At 45.4% G+C, this 20,745-nt stretch overlaps 8 protein-coding genes across 8 annotated transcripts; 4 read left to right on the forward strand and 4 right to left on the reverse strand.

Moving 5' to 3' along the window:
- Window positions 1-217: 217 nt before the first annotated feature.
- AWJ20_1893 (carbonyl reductase (NADPH-dependent)) lies at window positions 218-1,261 on the reverse strand (the record flags this gene model as incomplete). Its single annotated transcript, XM_018878807.1, has 1 exon — window positions 218-1,261. One exon carries the CDS (start codon window positions 1,259-1,261, stop codon window positions 218-220), a length of 1,044 nt encoding a protein of 347 aa, XP_018736073.1.
- A 1,440-nt stretch (window positions 1,262-2,701) lies between these two features.
- Window positions 2,702-5,524, forward strand: MNL2 (putative mannosidase MNL2; the record flags this gene model as incomplete). The annotated part of the gene is made up of 1 exon (XM_018878808.1): window positions 2,702-5,524. One exon carries the CDS (start codon window positions 2,702-2,704, stop codon window positions 5,522-5,524), a length of 2,823 nt encoding a protein of 940 aa, XP_018736074.1.
- Window positions 5,525-6,082: 558 nt separating this feature from the next.
- GDH1 (glutamate dehydrogenase (NADP(+)) GDH1) lies at window positions 6,083-7,444 on the reverse strand (the record flags this gene model as incomplete). Its single annotated transcript, XM_018878809.1, has 1 exon — window positions 6,083-7,444. The coding sequence occupies one exon, from the start codon at window positions 7,442-7,444 to the stop codon at window positions 6,083-6,085; it is 1,362 nt and encodes a 453-aa protein (XP_018736075.1).
- A 2,754-nt stretch (window positions 7,445-10,198) lies between these two features.
- Window positions 10,199-11,584, reverse strand: YTP1 (Ytp1p; the record flags this gene model as incomplete). Its single annotated transcript, XM_018878810.1, has 1 exon — window positions 10,199-11,584. The coding sequence occupies one exon, from the start codon at window positions 11,582-11,584 to the stop codon at window positions 10,199-10,201; it is 1,386 nt and encodes a 461-aa protein (XP_018736076.1).
- A 2,005-nt stretch (window positions 11,585-13,589) lies between these two features.
- On the reverse strand, window positions 13,590-14,882 carry YDJ1 (type I HSP40 co-chaperone YDJ1; the record flags this gene model as incomplete). Its single annotated transcript, XM_018878811.1, has 1 exon — window positions 13,590-14,882. The coding sequence occupies one exon, from the start codon at window positions 14,880-14,882 to the stop codon at window positions 13,590-13,592; it is 1,293 nt and encodes a 430-aa protein (XP_018736077.1).
- A 570-nt stretch (window positions 14,883-15,452) lies between these two features.
- On the forward strand, window positions 15,453-16,598 carry MDM10 (Mdm10p; the record flags this gene model as incomplete). Its single annotated transcript, XM_018878812.1, has 1 exon — window positions 15,453-16,598. The coding sequence occupies one exon, from the start codon at window positions 15,453-15,455 to the stop codon at window positions 16,596-16,598; it is 1,146 nt and encodes a 381-aa protein (XP_018736078.1).
- A 488-nt stretch (window positions 16,599-17,086) lies between these two features.
- On the forward strand, window positions 17,087-18,790 carry AWJ20_1899 (uncharacterized protein; the record flags this gene model as incomplete). The annotated part of the gene is made up of 1 exon (XM_018878813.1): window positions 17,087-18,790. One exon carries the CDS (start codon window positions 17,087-17,089, stop codon window positions 18,788-18,790), a length of 1,704 nt encoding a protein of 567 aa, XP_018736079.1.
- A 412-nt stretch (window positions 18,791-19,202) lies between these two features.
- Window positions 19,203-20,681, forward strand: FMO1 (Fmo1p; the record flags this gene model as incomplete). Its single annotated transcript, XM_018878815.1, has 1 exon — window positions 19,203-20,681. One exon carries the CDS (start codon window positions 19,203-19,205, stop codon window positions 20,679-20,681), a length of 1,479 nt encoding a protein of 492 aa, XP_018736080.1.
- Window positions 20,682-20,745: the final 64 nt, after the last annotated feature.

Consider the following 20,745-nt stretch of genomic DNA (forward strand, 5'->3'; position numbering starts at 1 on the left):
AACAATCCCAGGTTTCAAATTTGTAGAATCAGCACCCAACTCTCATTGACCCTTTCGCTTCTTGTAGTTTCGTTGACGGTCCCAGCCATCTCCTGCGAAGCAGGAGCAACCAGGGTCTGGGGCGGAGCCCCAGCCGCCGGAGGCATCAGGCCCCCAGACAAGGCTCCTGGGAGAGAAATAGGTCGATTCTACTATCTATTTGTGTATGTCTAAGTATCTATTTAAGAAGTGGAAGGAATGAGTTGACAGAGTCAATGGTGCATTCTTCGAGGCTGCGGAAGTTGATTCCGAGCTCAGTTCGAGCTTTTGTGTTGTCAGTGCGGTAGAGACCGTCCAAGGTGTTGGCACCGGTGGGAACAGGCACTTTACCCTTGAATTGAGGGAAGTTATCGAGAATGGTTTGGCACATTTCGTCGTAGAGGAAGCTGCCTGCAGTGACAAAGTATCGCTGGCCGGCCGACTTGGGGTTCTCATAGGCTCTCAGGTGAGCAAGTGCGACGTCTCGGACATCGACCCAGGCAGGAAATCCTGTCTCTGGAACACCTGACTCAACTAGGGATCCATTAATAAGACTGTAAATGAGGGCGGGAGACTCGCCTAATCTCGACAGATCGGAAATGTAGTGCAGGTTAGGGCCGTACACCATTGGTGGGTTGATAGTGGCCACGGTGAAGTTAGGCTTCTCCTTTGCAACAAACTCATGTGCGGCCTTCTCAGCGAGAACCTTGCTTGCACAGTAAGCCACTGCGCCAATGTCAGTAGCTTTACCCTCTTCATAAGTAACAGGATTCCAATCCTTTTCAGAGTACACATGGTCACGGTGGACACCCTTGGACAGATCAACAATTGCAGCAAATGACGAAGTGACTACTACACGTTTCACAAAGGGGTTGTTCTCTTTAATAGATTTGAGAATACCTACTGTTCCTTGAATAGCAGGAATAAGCAGATCCTTCTCATTATCTTGAACGTTAAGAACAAAGGGACTCTGAGTGTGAATGACACCATCGACTCCCTTGACAGCCTCATCAAAGGCACCTGCTGCAGAGATGTCTGCGACGATCTCCAATCTAATGTAGTCCGAGTACTGCTGATAAGTACTAGTCTTTTTGAAATTGTCAATAGAAGTCTGGTTTCTAACTGTTCCAACGACTTTATAGCCCGATTCAACAAATTGTTGAATCACATGAGCAGCAATGAATCCAGAAGCACCCGACACCAGCACAGTGCCCTTTGAACCGAGGATAGCTTGAGAGACCATTTTTTAGATTTTGATCCGAGATATTGAAATTATGAGTAAAGTGAGATGTGTTTCTGTGATTTATAAATGTGTGTAATGAAAATAAAACTGTTCTACCGCCAGGCTTCCATCCTTTTATATTCCAAAAGAGCTTAATTTAATCTCCTTCAACGAACCTTGGCAGGTTCAAGTCCGGTTGATATCCGTTAGCTCTTGCAGCCCTCAACATGCACAAGCCTTCTTCTTGGCGAGCAACCCTACGGGGCCTGTCGGATATAAAGTTTCAAATTAAGTAAGCACGTCCTTAGTGCGATACCTTACCAAGCCGTCGGACATAACGCAAATAACATCCGTCCGAACCGGCCGGGTCGCTAAGCGATCACACTAACGGAGATCAATATGAACTCCGGCATGTCGACATTTCCAGACGGAGTACTGTCGCGGCGGGTTTCAAAACAGGGTACTATTGGGGGGGGGGGGGGGGGGGGGGTTCCAGGCCTGCCTCCGGCGGCTGGGGCGTTGCCCCAGACCCCATTGCTCCTCTCGCTCCGCTCGAGTCGTTTTGTAAGGGGTTCCAGACTCCTGCCGCTCGACGATGGAAAATTGGGACCCCCGTCAGCACTACGGAGGATAAGATCTCTAGAATTTATGAACACTCCGTATGCTGTTATCGGACACAATTCTCGTCCCAAAATACCACAACCCAGCTCGAGCTCCGTCACAGGCCCTTACCTCCGGCGACCAACCTGCTACTGGACACCCCGACGCAACAACTCGCGCGAAGCGATAGGAGCAGTAGGGTCTGGAGCAAAGCCCCAACCGCCGGAGGCAGACACCACCCCCCAGAGAACGCCGTAATAGAGAGTGGTCGCGTGACCGCTGCAGCATGTATGTCCCCCACTGTCGACAGTTGGACTGATAACAGTCTGGCGTCAAGTGCCAGCTGGCTGCAGGACGAGTTTATTCCCAACTCTATTTAGCCCCACAACGGGAGTACAAGAGACTATCCAGAGAGCGTTTTTATATCCTAGTCGTCAGCGGTGATTATAATTAAAGTTTAATTAAACTCGATTGTGATCCTTGTGAGCGTACTAGATAGGACAGTCGCCTGGCGTGCCGTGTCGCTTTCATTGTATTCAGCAGTTAACCGTGAGTTTCCAACATTTTGGTTAGTATTTGACTAGATAACACGAGATCGGCGCCCTGTGTCGCGTGGACAGATCTGAGGTCAATCAACAGTTGTCCTCATCAGCTGTGATTTGATGTTCTCATTTGATTTGTGCTCTTACTGACAGTCGCAGTGAAAAAAAACTTGGTGGATATGTATAATTAGGAATCCGAATAAGTGTATTGAGAAACATCGATTGATATTTCCTTATATCGGAGTTGCAAGGTAGGTCGATTCAGATTGACTCCTGGATAAAATAGGAGTGAAGAGTAATTTTTGGAGAAAACTCGACCATGTTTTCCATTCCATATGGCCGGAGGAGAAGATGGTTGAGGGCCAATCTTATCGCACTGCTCGTATTTGGTTCGGTTTTCTATGTGTTCTTTATTAGGGATAACGATAATGGGTTTGATCTGAGCTCTGTAAAGTCTCTTACTGGCACTTCAGGACATGGCTGGGTCCAGAATGATGATAAAATAGCAGGTTCTTCTGATATCGACCAGTCGTCGGATCTGGATCAGCACTTACCACCTATTGATTATAAGATTGAGGAGAACCCACCACCTGCACCTCATCTTGGTGGTAATAAGGGCAAGAAGCTACCATTTGATCCTAACATTGGTACTGCCAATGCTGTTGGTGCTAGCTCGCATATGGGAAATAAAGACAAAGAGAGAGTTAAAGCTGGAAGTATTAAAGAGGATATTGGTTCGGGTTCTAGTGTTGGTGCTGGAGCTGGAGCTGATGCTGATGCTGGAGCTGATGCTGATTCCGCAGGTGCTGACAGAGCTGGTCAGATTGACAGTGAGACTTTTGATGTCACTGGAGGTGATCGAGTTGGTATTGACACTGATGACTTGAAGAGTGGCTCTAGACCTGGAAGCAAACATGGGAATAATGGTGCTGGTATTGATGGCAGTAGTGATAAGGGTCCCATTGATAGCGAAACTTCTTATGGCAGTGGCATAAGCAAGAATAAAGGGAGCAACAAGCCTGGTAGCAGTGATTTGGACACAGACACTGGCATTAGTGCTGGCAAAGATGAAGACGACGATAGTTTGTTAGAAGTCAGCACTTCAGGCGGTGGGTATTCCCGTTTAAATAAGGGACCCAACGGCGCTCAAGTCCTGCTTGAAGCACCTAAAATACTCCCTAGAAAGGAAAAGTATCCAGTTCCTGCTCATCAAAAGATATCACTCAAGTCAGCGCCTGAACCGAAAAAATCACTTCCAAAGATTCAGTCAGAAAAGTTGCTGACTGGTGCAGCATCATCTGACGCAACTACAACTGAAAGACGTTTGACGGTGAAGAAGGCTTTTCAAATATCTTGGAACCAATACAAAAAGTATGCTTGGGGTCATGACGAAATCAAGCCCGTCACTAATACTGCATCCAACCCATTCCTTGGCTGGGCTGCTACACTTGTAGATGCCTTAGACACTCTCCAAATAATGGGGCTCAAAGATGAATATCAAGAAGCCTTGGAAATGGTTGCTGAAATAGACTTTACTAGAACGTTCCGTAAAGACATTCCACTATTTGAGACTGTTATTAGATATTTGGGTGGCCTTGTGGCTTCGTATGACTTGTCTCAGGGCAAAGACAAAATCTTGCTTATGAAAGCTGTTGAGCTGGCCGATAATCTGATTGGCGCTTTTGATACACCCAATCGTATGCCCATTACATACTTCAATTGGATGGACAGCCAGTATAGCACTAGGTATCGAGCTGGTTCTGATACCATTTTTGCTGAAATTGGCTCGTTGAGTCTGGAATTCACTAGATTAGCCCAGCTTACTGGAAATGATAGTTATTATGATGCAGTAGCACGAATCACTGATGAGATTTACAAATATGCGCCAACATCTAAGATCCCCTGGTTGTTCCCAGAGTCGGTTGATATCTCTGGCTGCGAAAATGAGATTTACAAACCAGGTTCAGATGTGGGGAAACTTCTTGAGGACAAGAGCTCAAAGCTCGACGATGAATCTATCACACCCACAACTGCCAGTGGCACCCGTATCTACAAGAGAGCAGCCATAGACGGAGTAGAGCAACCTTTGCTGAAGGACGATAGTGATGTATATCAACAAGACCAAAAACCACATTTGATTGCCCTTCAAAACTCTGGGTCACGGAACAAGCCAACAAAGATGGTTTGTACACCTACAGTCGGAATGAAGGATGGATCTCGTACAAGGCCCGTTCGATTCACCATGGGAGGCTTGACTGACAGTTCGTATGAATACTTTATGAAAGAGTATCAACTCATCAACGGCGTGGAGCCCAAGTATGTCGAACTATACACCGAAATGGTGAGCGCCGCTAAGAAGAATCTCATTTTCAAGCCTTATGTAGACAACAATGAGGATATCTTGTTTTTGGGAGCTAAAAGCATGTTCAGAGGTAAACTAGACGATGAAAATGAAATGACTCATTTGGCGTGTTTTGCCGGCGGCATGTTCGCATTAGGGGGAAAGCTTCTCAACAGACCAGAAGACGTGGAGCTCGGAAGGCAGATCACTCAGGGATGTGTATGGGCTTATAACTCGACCCGAAATGGAGTCATGCCAGAGAGTTTCACTGTTCGCCGGTGTCCTGAAGAAGGACCATGTCCCAAGTTTGACTTTGACGAGCTTCGTCAAAACCGACCTCACGACAGCAAAGCGATTCAGGCACCGAGTACAGCAGTGATTCCTGATGACCGAGGCGGGGAAAGATGGCCTGTGATGAGCTACTATGACCAGCCGAGATCTTTCCTTCGTATGGATGCCAAGTATATCATGCGACCGGAAGCTCTTGAATCGGTCTTCTATCTATATCGCATCACAGGAGACCGCACTTGGCAAGACAAAGGTTGGGAAATGTTCCAGAACATCCTTAAACTCACGCAAATCACCGATGAAGAAGGAACCATTGTAGGGTATTCTGGAGTACGCGACGTGAGCAACGACGACCCGCATTTCCACGATTTCAATCTCATGGACAACTGCGAGAGTTTCTGGATGGCAGAAACACTCAAATACGCATACCTGCTCTTCGAAGACCCCAGCGTGGTCTCGCTCGACGACTACGTTTTCAACACCGAAGCACATCCATTTAAACTGACTAAATAGATATTCATGTTTGTAAATCGGACTGTCTCCGGCGGCTGGGGCGCTGTCCCAGACCCCGTTGTTCTCGCTTCACGAGAGGACACTCCCCTGACTGCCTCCGGGGCGTTGCTCCAGACCCCGTTGTGCTCGCTTCGCGAGTGTTACGGAACTCCCCGCACGACTGGCCCGCCTACGAAACGACTCGAGCGCAGCGAGAGGACCCACGGGGTCTGGGGCGGAGCCCCAGCCGCCGGAGGCAACAGGCCCAAGAACTGCCATAACTGCTTTGTTTTTACGGGACAGATTTATTTATTTGTTTTGATTTGTTTTCAGATCAATCGTTATCTTGAGATATCGGTACTATTTTTCTAAGTAATAGGAAATCGTTAGAATAGTCAGGGTTTGAACAAGCTCATCTCACTTGTCTGACTTCGCAGCTATTTCTGCAAAGTACTATAAATTGAGTAGGTTATTTTCAAATTCATCATTTCATAGACTAAGGTACATAATATCATCTATAATTTTTAACAACTTCGTAACACATAATAAGAGAGGCGAGGTGGTAGCAATGCCTGCTGCTTACCAGAACTCACCTTGGGCAATCATGGCGTTGGCAACCTTGACGAAACCAGCAATGTTGGCACCCTTGACGAGCGAGGGCAAGCCGTTGGAGTCCTCAGCGTTGTAAGCATTGGCAGTCTCAACACAGTTGTTGAAACAGTTGACCATGATGTTCTTAAGCTTGGCGTCAACCTCGTCAGTGGTCCAGTTGGAACGTTGAGAGTTTTGAGCCATCTCAAGACCGGAAACAGCAACACCACCAGCGTTGGCAGCCTTACCAGGTCCGTACCAGATACCCTTGGCATTCTTAAGACGGTCGTTCTCGAAGACAGAGATGGCCTCAAGAGTACAACCCATGTTGGAACCTTCAGCAATGTACTTGCATCCGGCCTTGACAAGAGCCTCAGCCTCCTCACCAGAGACTTCGTTTTGGGTAGCAGAAGGAAGAGCAACGTCAACCTTACCAGCAATAGCCCAAGGACGAGAGCCCTCGACGTACTTGAATTTACCCTTGAACTCGTTCTCAAGAGTAGACAATTGCTCGTGACGAAGCTTGATGTCAGCAATTTGAGAGATCTCTTGGGCGTTGAAACCCTCCTCACCAGTGGCAATGAAAGAACCTCTGGAGTCGGAAAGAGTGACAACAGTGCCACCAAGCTCAATAACCTTAAGAGCAGCGTATTGAGCAACGTTACCGGAACCAGAGATAGCAACACGCTTGCCAGCAAAAGACTCCTTACCCTCAGTAGCGTACTTGATCATCTCTTGGACGTAGTAGACGAGACCATAACCAGTAGCCTCGGGACGGATCAAACTTCCACCCCAGTCGAGACCCTTACCAGTAAGGACACCCTCGAATTGGTTACGGAGCTTCTTGTAAGCACCGAAAAGGAAGCCGATTTCTCTACCACCGACATTGATATCACCGGCAGGAACATCGGTATCAGCACCAATGTGTCTTTGGAGCTCAGCCATGAAAGAGTAACAGAATCTTCTGATTTCATTGTCGGATCTGCCCTTGGGGTCAAAGTCGGAACCACCCTTACCACCACCCATGTTAAGACCAGTAAGAGCGTTCTTGAAGATTTGCTCATAACCCAAGAACTTCAACACAGAGAGGTTGACAGTGGGGTGGAAACGAAGACCTCCCTTGTAAGGACCGAGGGCCGAGTTGAATTGGACACGGAAACCACGGTTGACCTCGAGCTCATTCTTGTCGTTCTCCCAAACAACACGGAATTGAATGACACGCTCTGGGATCGAGATGACAGGGATCAATCTCTCGAGCTCAGGTCTCTTTTGGAAGAGGGTCGACTCCTTAAGAGTGGACAAAAGCTCAGTGAAGGCTTGCTCGAATTCAGGCTCGTGAGGTTGGACCATTTTTGTATATGAATATTAATTAATTTGGTTGGAATTAATTAGATATAAGGAAAGAGAAAAAAAAACTTATACAACACAGGGGGAATCGACCAGTTTATATAGACCAAGAAATTTGGGATCTAGTCAACAAAAAAAATGCCCGGAACCCAAAACGAGACAAAACAAGACACATATTTCAATTACCCCCATGTAATGTCTGATCTAAGGTTATCCGACCACTCACAGGAAAGAACCAGAATAGAATTAGCGTTTACGCATATTGTAGGGGCAATCATGCAGGTTTGAATGTGGTTGAATTTATCCAATATGTCATTACCATAGTCACATATGCACAATTCGGGGCTAACTGATGTAAAAAGAAAAAAAGGTGAGTTGGCCGATCCCACTGAATATCGAGTCAATCTGCAAAAATCATAACCGGTCAAAAAAAAAAAACTAACTGTCTAACCACACAGTTCGCCGGTGTCGGGGGCTACTGAATACAGGAGGGAGCGACAGTGCTCCAAGCAATATTGTAGTTGGTAATTGGAGGGGGTCAAGTGGGTGGGGTGGTAGTAACGGCAACGAGGGGTATCCAGAATCTAACAGGCCAGCTAACCGACATTTGAAACCAGTCCGCTTCCAAGCGAAACCATCGGTTACCTGCTGTTATGTACACCGGACAAAAACCAGTCAAGCTGTTGACTTGATTTTAACTGAATTCCCTACGTTAGTAATAAGTTACAATAACAGCCGTTGATTACCAGTAACCCCAAATGTCACTCAATAGCCACTAATAATCTCAAATTAGCTCGAACAGCCACAGTTCTGTAACGGCTGAAACGATGCGTGTGAGTATGAGCTACGGTACATTCTAGCTACAGCTTGGCTATACTGTGGCGCTGGGTACTATGTAATGGTGCCTCATCACGTATTACAGCTACATGCGGGAAGGTCCCATATACTACCTTGAATTATTTGCGAAGCCCCGATATTCTCCGTAACCAGACCGGTCAAGTTAAGAGCATATCAACCGGCTCTATTCACCTACAACTAGTTATTCTAGCAGCCATAACTAAACTAAACTCTAAACTACAATATTAATTTTGCGGGTCAATTCTACTGTGGTGAGCAAAAATGTAGAACCTGGAAATTAGTTCCGGGAGGGATCTGACCAAGGCGAGGCAGTACAAACAAACTATGTGGGGAATGAGAAGCGGAGAGAGGAAGAAGGAGACAGCGTCCAAGACTTTTAGTGAAGTTTGGTGAGCATGTAACGGAACCACAGTACTATTGATTGGTAGCAAGCGGTGGTCAGTTCATTCGCCAAAGTTTCTTTTGTCGATTTTTCTCAATTCTATCGTGCATAAGCCGTAGATCTTTTATGGCCGAAATCGGCGTCATTGCAAATCATCTAATGTGGTTGTCCGTAAAAAGCTATCGAGTTGCTTACGAAAAAGAAACTTATGCAAAATTTTCTCTGCAGACACAACGTTAATACACTTAGAATACTAGACGGTAGTTATATGGCTTCTACAGACAGGTCTATACAGGACTAGAGGACAGCCACTGAGCATTCATGTTGTTTGTTTTATTGGTTTCGAACTGGCTGTTGCTATCCAGAGTGATTATGTAGAACCAATATAATATCGGACTGGTATAGTCGTTACTTTCGCCTGAATCTCCGAAAAAACTCGGAGACTCTCGACTACGTCAGGACAAACGGGCTACTTCCGGGCCAAGCACTACAGCCGGGCCAAGTAAACTCGTAAAACTTGTGGACGAACCCGCTGTTTCCTTGACTTGACCCTAGAACCATTTATATTTATAAACTCCTCTATTCAGGATGAAAGGCGCAGCATACCCCTACGAAATCTAATAATGAATACTCTGCTACTGGTTTTCGTCCATAGTAATTTCCCCTGAATTACGTGAAGTATTCCTTCCTCACAGGCTGAGTAACAAACCCTTACCCCATACTTTTTCCATGTTGGAACGGAAGGTTGACGTGGGACATCAAAAGCTCATAAAGAAATCCAATGGGGTTAGGAATAAAAAAGAGACTGCCATGATTTTACGAAAGACGAATACACAGAAAGCTTTAAACAAAAAATACACACAAATGTCCACGAAATGGAGGACAAATAGCATGGACAACTCGCAGAGATGACCGCGGTCGTTTGGGAGAGGGATGTAGAAGCCACCGAGACCGGCCGACCTCAACCGCCTCTCACATGGGACGCACCGTTTAGAAAATGTACGACCGATGATCCTCACTTGCATTATCTAAAGCTCTCATCCAATGAAATCGACGAAGCTTAAAAACAAAAGTAATTTAGATTTTTGACTAGCTCGCGACCTGGCAGCACACAGTCATCATGCATGTGAACTGTACCTTTACCTCGCTCTAAACACAAAAAGCAACCATAAAAAGCAACTATGAAAATTTCCAGCCTCCAAGCGGGGGTCGTCTCGGAGAAATTCGGTCTCGTCATTCCCTTCTCCTCCGACCGGCCGCGAAATCGCTCTTACGCTGGAGCGGGGGTGGGGATCCGCCTCCGGCGGCTGGGGCGCTGCCCCAGACCCCGTTGTGCTCGCTTCGCGAGCGTTCATACCCGGAGTACCATAGTAGCACCCGAGTTGCCTGGCACGTCGACGCAACGACTCAAGCGCAGCGAGAGGAGCCGCCGGGTCTGGGGCGCAGCCCCAGCCGCCGGAGGCATGTTCCCGATCCTAATAACTGGTTCCCATTAACATGTATAGAAGTATTTTTAGTTACACGTTGTGTCGAATATGTGGTTCGCGAGCGAGCGAGTCGGCGTCGTCGTCGCTGGCAGCGAGCTCGAAGTCCATGTCGACGGATTCAGGGTCGTGAGGAGGAGCAGAGTGCAGGAAAGGCTGCATTTCGATGCCACCAGGGACCGTGCTTTGGCGGGTATCAGGGCCAGGGGCTCCGGTATTGGTAGCAACTGACAGGTATTTTGTGTTGTGTGCGGTCAGCTGGACATAGAGGTTGATCAGGAACAGGATCAGTAGAAAGAGGATGCATGCGACTGATGAGATGACTAGGATATAACTGGCATGCATGATACCAATATCGTTCAGCAGTTGCATCTGCTCCTCAGTAGCGCCCATGAATAGCATGCCACTGAGAATCAGCAGGAACGGGGTCAGGTATTGCCATGACTTGATTACCGGTCCGCTATGAGCCGCGTCCTTCAGTACAAACGATACCTCGACAATTCGCACTAAACCGGCTCCCATGAGTGCAACTCCAAACATAAAGTGCACTTGGGTCGACACCTCTAAATGCTGAGAATGCTGGCTCATAGCATAACCTGTAAAGATCATCACTAGAGCTGGAATATGGTTTCTCTGAGGCCGATTATTGGCTCTATCCCATGACAGATATAATCCTAACATACCGGCACACCACCAGATGATTCCCATACTGGTGTGCTGATAATCGCCATGAGACCACGGTTGGCCCCATCTGTGCTCGGTGAATGTGTTAACAATACCCCACAGAGTGATGATAAGATTGTCGAAAAACTCCTGGCTCTTATTTCGTCTTTTTAGCCAGCCTTCTCCTACAAATAGCATGATTGTAAGAACATATCCATAGGCAATAAAAGAAGATCCCATGATTCCATGTGCCAGACACTGACCCAGATGGTCAGCATGACAGAATCCTGGAATAGTGATGGCTCCAAATCCCATTTGAACCCAGCTGACTATAGGTAGTAGTACGGCCACAACCATGTGAATCTTGACCAGCAGTCTTCTGATGTGGGCCAAAAACCCTTTTTCAATATGAAGCTTGAGAATCACGCCTATAGCGACCTGACCGGCTGTCATGAATAATACCCATGGCGCGAATTTTGAGTGAATATTGCCTGCTTCAAATTGTCGACCTTTGTGAGCATGACCTAGGAAGAATCCTGTTAATGCCAGTACGCCTCCAGTCGTCTGAATAGGAACATGAAATCTGTTTCTTGCCAGTCCACAAACAAGTCCTATCGGAAATACCACGCCAAATGCCACTGACATTATGATAATATGAGCCCACATGATCCCGTCGAGGGGCTCGCCCGTAATATGCTCGCCATCGGGCATCTCATGATGCTCGTGACGAGCCAGTAGCGACCAAACTGATGACATGTCCTGTACTTTTGAATACCAGTCAGTCCGAGTTGTCCGCAGGTATCAGTGGTCTGAGTTCGTCTATTGATCTCACCCCTGTCTCATACACTTGTAAGCCTAATAATAACCGACATGACTGGCTCGTATCAATTTCAGCCGTTCATCGCGACACGCGCTTTCTCATCTGGGGGTTTGGCTGTGCCTCCGGCGGCTTGGAGCTCCGCCCAAGACCCCGTGGCTCCTCTCGCTGCGCTCGAGTGGGGTGCCTGGGATGCCATTGTTCGTGGGGTTTGGCTGGGGGATGTTAATTTTTGAAGACTTGGAGACGATTCTCGTTAAAGGGCCTCTGGGCCATTTGAAGGCTGGATATAATTCATTCGGCTGTTATCCAGTCTCTTCGGGGATATATGAAACAGTTTGGATTGAACGTGAAAGTTCATGGGTCTTAAAATAGGATCACAATTGTTAGTCAGGGTACCTCATCTTTCACCTTTGGGATCAAGATACTGAGGTCTTATATAATTGGGTAAGGGTTGAATTTTCAGGTTGTCAAGGGTTTCCTAGGAAACAACTTCTAAATGCAGTAATAGGAAAACATATAACCCTAACATCAGCAATGAAACTATCAGTATTAACAAGAACCGTGAAGTTCACGATTAACTGATCTTCTCTTTGACTTGACATACAAGACCGAAGCGTAACATGACAACGTTGCACTCTGATAAGGAGAATCTTCTCTCTTATAGAGGTGCTGGTACACCGCTGCAAAAAGCTGGCCATGTTCAGTCGAATATTAACAAGACATTCAAGACTCCAAATGAGAACATATATGGTGGAAGGTTTCCTGCTAAAAGCGCTTTTGGAAATGATGGAGCTGCTATCAAGACTCCAGCAACTACAAGAATTCCATTAGGAGGAAAAGACAAGAATGTGCACCGCCCAAACAACAATGTTGAGACAACCAAAAAGAAGCCACTTCAGACCCAGAATGGTGGACTTGGATCTGTTAGTGCAAATAGACATATAACGCGACGCAAACTCACGCCCAAAACTCCGAATATAGTCAATCGTCAGCCTGTAAAGACTCCTCGTAGTGTGGCTGGTGAAAATTCTGTTGCTGTCGAACTTCCGTCAGCCGAGCCACAACTGGAAGCAGTCATTGACTATGGGTTTGTAGATGTCGAAACAATCCCCACAAAGCCACCCCCCGTGCCTGATCTTCCGCTTGACCATGTTGAGCTGGATTACGACTACATTTCCAGAGCTTCGAAGACATTTGTATTTATTGATGAGCCCAAAACTTCCAGGTGGGCCAATCTTGATATTCCTCTTGAGGAGCTACCTGATAAAAGGTATGACACAGTGCCACTACCAGATCTCGATATAGAGGATTCAGATGAAGAATCAGCACCCATCACTATCTCATCACCGCCACCGAAACCACGAACTGCGTTACTTCCCTCACTCTCCCTCGGAAAACCAACAACTGCAGCACCATCGTTTTCACCTGCTCACTCACGAAAAGTACCTGATTACATGGCACCTACAAAATCCGCTCAAGCCAAGCAAAGATTAAACACGACATCTGCTAACAGACTATTTACCACGCGACCAGCCCAGCTCATCACGTCCGAATCGCGTCCCCGAGTCCGTCCTCTGACAAACCTACCCACTAACAGACCTCTTCAACCCACACATCCGCAGAATTCAGTGCCGCCCGAGTTCAATGTCTCGCTGGACGAAATAGAAAAATCGCTCGACTTCTGAATACTACACAACCGTTAACGACCTTATGCCCTTCTCTCTATTTAATAAAACCAATCATATAACTTCTATCTTCTAGGCCCCCAAACGCCCGACTCGAGCGCAGCGAGAGGAGCCACGGGGTCTGGGGCGGAGCCCCAGCCGCCGGACGCAACGAGGGCCCGGGGACTGCCTCCGGCGGCTGGGCTCCGCCCCAGACCCCGTGGCTCCTCTCGCTGCGCTCGAGTCGGGATGTGGAGAGGTGTTATCTATCGATTAATTACATGGTATTACATTCGGGAGGACCGTTGGCCTGGAACTGAGGCAGATCATCGCCGTCATCTTCGCCGTCAGACAGTTCGGACTCTGGAAGTGGTCCAGTTCCGATTGTGTAGTCGACGTTGTCGACGTCTTTGGGTAGAATGTTCAGTGGCTGGCGGGGCTTAGTCGGTAGCAGGTCCTTTACTTGCCGTAGTTCACTGGCCTCTAGACACCAGCCGTTTTCAGGGAACTCTATGTTGACCGATAGGTAGAGTTGTCCTCGGACATCAGAGCCCTTTTTGGGCATGCCTTCGTTTTTCACGACAAAATATTCGCCTGGTTTGGTAACTGTTCCGGCTGGTACAGTGATTTCTATACCGCGACCGTCTAAATGCTGTAGTACTACTCTTGAAAACCCCACCAAAGCTTCCGCTAGCGTGATGGTGATTATGCTATGTAGGTCATCTCCCTTTCGTGTGAATGTGGCATGCTCTTGCACTTCAATATGGAAAATAATGTCGCCAGTGTCTTTTCCGTATGCTTGATCTGCTGCACCTTCAAGCACAATCTTTTGACCATCGCGAGATCCTCTTGGAACATATACCTCCAAAATCGACTTTTCTTCCTTAACCCCGGTTCCTTGACATTTCTTGCATCGGTCCTTTTCTCGAAGTATTTCTCCTTTACCGCTACAGGTTCGACATTCAACATACTCGTTGGTGACTACACCTGGAGCCAGCCTTCTTAGTTTCTTGACCATTCCTTCACCATTACAAACTGTACACTTCTTGGGCTTGGCTTTTGATCTTGCTCCTGATCCATGACATAATTTACATAGAACATCTCGGCTGGAGTTCATTTTGAACACTTTACCCTTGTATACATCTTCCAGAGTCACTCTTATAGGGATATCTGCGTCTTCGGTACGACCCTTCCTAGCAGGTCTTCCATTTGCACGACCGTTTGCACTTCCGTTGGCAGGACCTCTGCCACCAGGGCCCTGTCCTGGGCCCCCATTAGGCATAAATCCAAAAAACTGGGCGAAATCATCTGCTCCAAATAAATCCTCTTCATCTTCCCAGACATTCTGACCATTCCGACCAATACCAAACTGATCATATCTCTGTCTTTCCATTTCATCTGAAAGTACCTCATATGCTTCAGAGACCTCCTTGAATTTGATCTCTGCTTCCGCACGATCTGCTTCTGCCACCTTATCTGGATGATATGACAGAGCCATCTTTTTGTATGCTTTTCGGATATCTCCACTGGAAGCATCTCTCGACACTCCCAGAACCTCGTAGTAATCCATGTTGCTTGAGGCAGCTTCCGGCTTGACTACTGGTAAATATCAGGCGCTAATGTGAACAACCTGGTAAAACAATGACTCACAAGTAAAAGTATAGTCTCAACAGATACTGAGACCCGGTTTAAATGCAAGCCTATCGAATCTAACGCGTCGATGGGCGTAATAAATATAAATATCGGCTGTCGAGTATTCTGGCCAGTGGGTTGATATTTAAGAGGCGATATGTATAGCTATTTTTTTGTGGGCAAGGGATAGATATAGGATCTAAAAGATGCGTCTAGTATATGCAGGGTGCCTTGATAATGCATCATGACCGAGTCGCTATTAACCTGTATTTTCATGTACACTAAATGTAGTCGATAACTGACACAGTGAGTTTATATGAGAATGAGCGAGATCGGAATCAGTTCATTGGTTTAAGATTTAGTCAAAAGCTTTGCTTAAGAACTTGAAACATCCACTTCATATTGTGCGGCGAAAAAGATAGATAGAGATAACCAGCCGCAGATTCAAGGTTTAAACAATCGGTCTTACCTTCAACTTTGAGAACCTCACAAACAAAAATTAATTCATATGTACGGGTATATGGACCACCTCTGTCAGCAATTTTATCGATGCACCGACTGGAATGAGGATAACAGTTATGCCAATGTTATAGAAACAGCACGAAATCTTATTGATTTCGACATTCCCGATGGCGCCAGTTTAATAGTATCTTCACAGTCGTCTAAGAACTCGTTTACCTCATACACCCTATCGAATCTGGGCATGGTCAATGGTTCGGTAGCGTATTTGTACAGTTCACGACCATTGACAACGATAGAACCAAGTAGAGAGATCCCATTACAAGAACTGGTATCAAGCTACCGCATCCTAAAGCCACTGAATCCTCCTCCTGATCCTATATTCTGGCAACAATGGCACGCAGGAGTACGTGTAGATAGAAAAGACACGCTATTATACGGAAGATTATTTCTTCCTGGCAACTCTTTAGAAGCATTATTAGTTCGAAGACTGTCGCCAAAATCCCAATTATTGGTGACCTGTGTGAGCGACAATCAGATTAAAAACAAAGGTGCGATAACTTTTAATCTACAACGAGATAATGGAAAGTGGAGAAACGAAATTATCTATAGTACCTATGAATCCCTAATTGGATATAGGGGCATGTATAATATTGGATTTGAGGAATCGCCTTCTAGTTCGACGAATCGGTCAAAGGTGTCACCACCTGTATCGCGATTAGCGTTCGGCTTAGAAGTATTTTATGGCATTGCAAGTAAAAGTCCCGGGTTTTCTACCGCAATGAGATATACCACTCAATCTGCCTATACAGGTACTCCATTGACTCTTACACTAATGTCCAACCCATTGATGGGCCATATCTCTGCGACATATGCTGTGAGAACGACAAACGCATCTTCATTTGCTAGTAGGTTTGACTTTAATGTCTATTCATATATCAGTGATTTGTCGATTGGGTGTGAGATATGGCGTAAGGGAGCGATTAGTAGTGCTGTGAATAGTGTAGAACCTCCATTGCCAACCGATTTTTCAGGTGTTTTCAAGGCCAGTACAAGCTTAAATTCACGCAAACTGCGTTTACTTTGGGAGGGTCGTTATAAAGAGATTTTGATTAGTACTGGCGCTGGTATAAGTCTGTCTCCTAGAACACCATTGGCCACCTCAGTTGGAATTGAGTTACAGTATTCATCTTAGAGAATGTATATATAGCGTACTACCTTAAAGTGTACAACTTATTATGACCAAGTAATATGACAATTAATTTTCAGATATGCTACCTAGTTATCGGGGAGCATGGACGAGTTTATGTGCAGTAGATCCGTCAATCACACGAGTACCTACTGAACAGACCGGAGCAAGTAGAGACCCGCTCCGTCAAATTGTTACGAGCTAGCCCGGGAGATGCTGGCGACTCGTGAAATGCTCAGAGCTATGACGTGACTCCTGGATTTGCTGCTAATTGTGGAGTAATTATTCAGCAAGAACGTGGTGGCATGCAGATATGCACGTTGTCCCTGCATGATTGCAGAACTATGCTAGATAATGACGCCATTTAGGGCGCAAGATCTGCAAATAATATTAATCTCAATATATAACCGAACAAATAACATGCAAAACAAGTGCTCTAGCGGTAGCAGCTGACGGTAGACATAGAGGAAAATGCCAATTGTATATAAAGAGCGATGGGGTTTCAAGGACGAGAACTGCTTGCGGATTATTCTTCCAAAGTGAAGTCGATCCTTAGATTTTTGACAATGTCTTTGAAAAATGAGTATTCGAAAATTCGATATGATGCCATTGTAGAAGAATTGGATGATTTAGAACCCGATAGCTCTTCTCATTATTCAGCCAAGGCTCATACATTCGAAGATCCGACTGTAGCCGACTATTATCGGAAACTCTATGAGAGTACAGAGTATGAAGGAAGACACCATTTCGATCCCGAGTTCACATGGGAACATGAAGAAGAGCGCGAGTTGATAAGAAAAACAGATTACAAAGTCACTCTCCTAGCCTTTATATTATTTGTTAGCTTGGATATTGACCGCGGTAATTTGTCCAATGCCCTCTCGAATAACATGCTAGATGACCTGAATTTAACTACAGATGATATGAATCTCGGCAGCGTAATTAATCTTCTTTCATTTCTTTCCGTTGAACTTCCATCTCAAGTACTTTCCAAAAGGTACGGACCGAATATTAGCATTCCTGTACAGATTTGTTTGTTTTCTATCGTTGGTATATCTCAGGCATTCCTCACGGGGAAGACCGGATTCTTTATTACCAGGTCTTTACTAGGATTATTACAGGGGTCATTTATTCCAAATATTTGCTTATGGATGTCTTACTTTTTTTCTGGAAAGGAACTTCCGACCAGGTTGAGTTACTTCTACATTGCAAATCCATTCACAAGTGCATTTTCCTCATTGATTGCTTATTTCATTTTGCATTTAGACGGAGTATGCGGGATAAGTGGTTGGAGATACATATTTGCTATTGAGGGCGCCTTCACACTGGGAATTGGTCTGTGGGCTTTTACGCAAATGGTATCCTCACCCGTTCATACAAAAACATGGTTTAACCCAAAGGGTTGGTATACCTATAGACAGGAAAAGATCATGGTGAACCGTATTTTGAGAGATGACCCAAGCAAGGGAGATATGAACTGTCATGAAGCACTTAGTTTTGGTCATCTGAAGAAATCTCTCGCTGACTATGATATCTGGCCCATCTATCTAGTTAGATTTCTAAGTGACATCAATGTGAAGCCAATTGCTAGATACTTGTCACTGACTCTGCGAGAACTTGGATTCACTACCCTAACGACAAATTTACTTCTAATACCGTCATCATTGGCAGGAATTGTTACAATGCTTGCAGTGGCTTATTTATCTGAGGGTATAAACCAGAGAGGTTTGGTAATCATGTTAGGACCCTTATGGTGTCTTCCATGTCTATTTTTATTACGATACTGGCCAGCAGCAATGATTGAAACTTGGCCAACATACTTTATCATGATTACGGCATTAGCTCATCCTGTTGGAACTGTGCTGACTGTAACCTGGTGCTCAAGCAATGCTAGTTCAGTGAGCACCAGAGCGGTTTCTGCCGCAGTGGTTAATATGTTCTCTCAGAGTGCTGGGATCTTTGCTGCACCTATTTATCGATCGGACGATTATCCGCTATACAAGCGAGGAAATTCCACTTTAATTGTTTACAATATACTGGCGGTAGTCGTCTGTATTGCGGCAAAGCTATACTATATGGCACGCAATCGACACAAAGAGCGTTTATGGAATGCCATGTCCTTAGAACAGCAGCAGGAGTATCTTAAAACTACTCAAGACAGGGGGAACAAAAGACTAGATTTTAGATTTGTTCACTAGATTATGATTTATGAATGCATTTTAATTATTTACACACATAATGGCAGCCGATAATAAGTACTTTCTCTGGAGCTTCCCAGCTCTACGTTATCTGGGGTAACTACACGTGACCGCAGATCCCCCTGAAAAAAGCTACTCTGCATACCTTATCTCATCGACTAATCTCATACTGCGATTACGCAATACAGAGCCTAACGGAACTAAGTAGTCGGATCTAGTAATAGCCCGTTAGCTGTCAGTCAAGAGGCTGCAAACAAGCTATCGGGTAAATAGTTCGCCATTAAGACGCAGACCTAACTGAAGTAGGTGTCCAATAGTTATCTTATATAAAGTATGTAACGTCCATGATAAACAGAGTTTAGAATATTTAATATATTGAAGGAAGTCTTCGTCAAGTTATTTAAACTTCGAAATGACCCAAACTGAGCTTCCCAAGCGGACAGAACCAGTCAGATCAGTTGCTATTATTGGCGGGGGTGCTTCGGGAGCAATTGCCCTGGACTCGTTGATCAAAGAAGGTGTCTTTGACAAAATAACAGTCTTTGAGAGGCGAGATGTGTTAGGTGGAGTCTGGCATTTGGATGAGAATCCAGATCAACTGTCAGTTCCTCCCGGAGCTCCTGAGAGCGAACTTGATCCACCATTAGAAGTTCCGGTACAATTGTTGGATGATGCAGATATTAGGTCAGTTAATGCTCCTAGATCATCGCAGCAGCGATATATTCATACAGCCTCTTTTGATGGTATGAGAACAAATATTCCAGAAAGAATTATGACATATTCTGATGATCCACACTGGGAATTTTTAGATCGACCAGGAAAGGATACTTTTACCAGTGTGAAAGCAGTCAGTCGGTATATAGAGACCTATCTAGCCAGACATCCGGAGCATGTTGTATTGCGCACTACAGTTGAGGACATTTCCAAGGACTTTAACAAACCTAATTCGCAATACAAACTGGTTTTAAGAACAGAAACGGATCAGAAGGATGAAAACGGAGATTTGATAGATAAATGGTGGACAGAAAGTTATGATGCTGTGATTCTGGCCAACGGTCATTATCATGTTCCATATATCACTCCTGTACCAGGCATTGACGAAGTTTTCAAGGAATTTCCTGGTGTAATCACTCATGCTAAAACATTCAGAGACCATAATGTATATAAGGACAAACGAGTGATCGTAGTTGGGGCCAGAGCATCTGCAATTGACATATATCGATTGATTTCCCCTATTACTAAAGAAGTCTACAGTTCTCGAAGGTCTCCAAATTTGTTTGTAGCCGACCCTGACGGACCCAACAACCAAATCAAACCAGTCATCGATCGATATGAAGTATATGAAGAAGATGGTAAGAAATCATTCCGAGTAGTATTTGAAGATGGCTCTGTTGTAACCAATCCAGACGAAGTTATCTATGGAACTGGCTTTAGGTTTTCATTCCCATTTTTGAAACGACTAATTCCCGACTTCAGTATTGGTAACATTATCCCACTTGCATATCAGCATACATTTTATATTCCTGATCCGACATTAGCATTGGTTGGAGTGCCTATTGATGGACTTAGCTTCCGAGTGTTCGAATACCAAGCTGTTTTGGTAGCAAGGTTTTTTGCAGGAAATGCTGTACTACCACCTGAAGAGGTACAACGACAATGGACAGAAGAGAGATTTTCAAGATTTGGGAATACAAGACAGTATCACTCAATTGGCGTTGACGCAGCCCTACCGTATTATGATGATTTAATCACTATAGGAGGCGGTGTGGATCCGATAGGCAAACCTGGATCTCGGCCATTTCCAGTATTGTCGGTCACAGACATTGAAACGTTAAAGGCTGAGAGAGAGAGACTGCGGAAGTTTTTTAATGATACTAGCATCCAAAAGTAGCGTCTATTATGCATCTATAGCTAGTAGCACACTACTACGACTCACATTTTAATACATAGAATAT

Source organism: Sugiyamaella lignohabitans, chromosome A (genome assembly GCF_001640025.1).
Source record: "Sugiyamaella lignohabitans strain CBS 10342 chromosome A, complete sequence".
Lineage (NCBI taxonomy): Eukaryota > Fungi > Ascomycota > Dipodascomycetes > Dipodascales > Trichomonascaceae > Sugiyamaella > Sugiyamaella lignohabitans.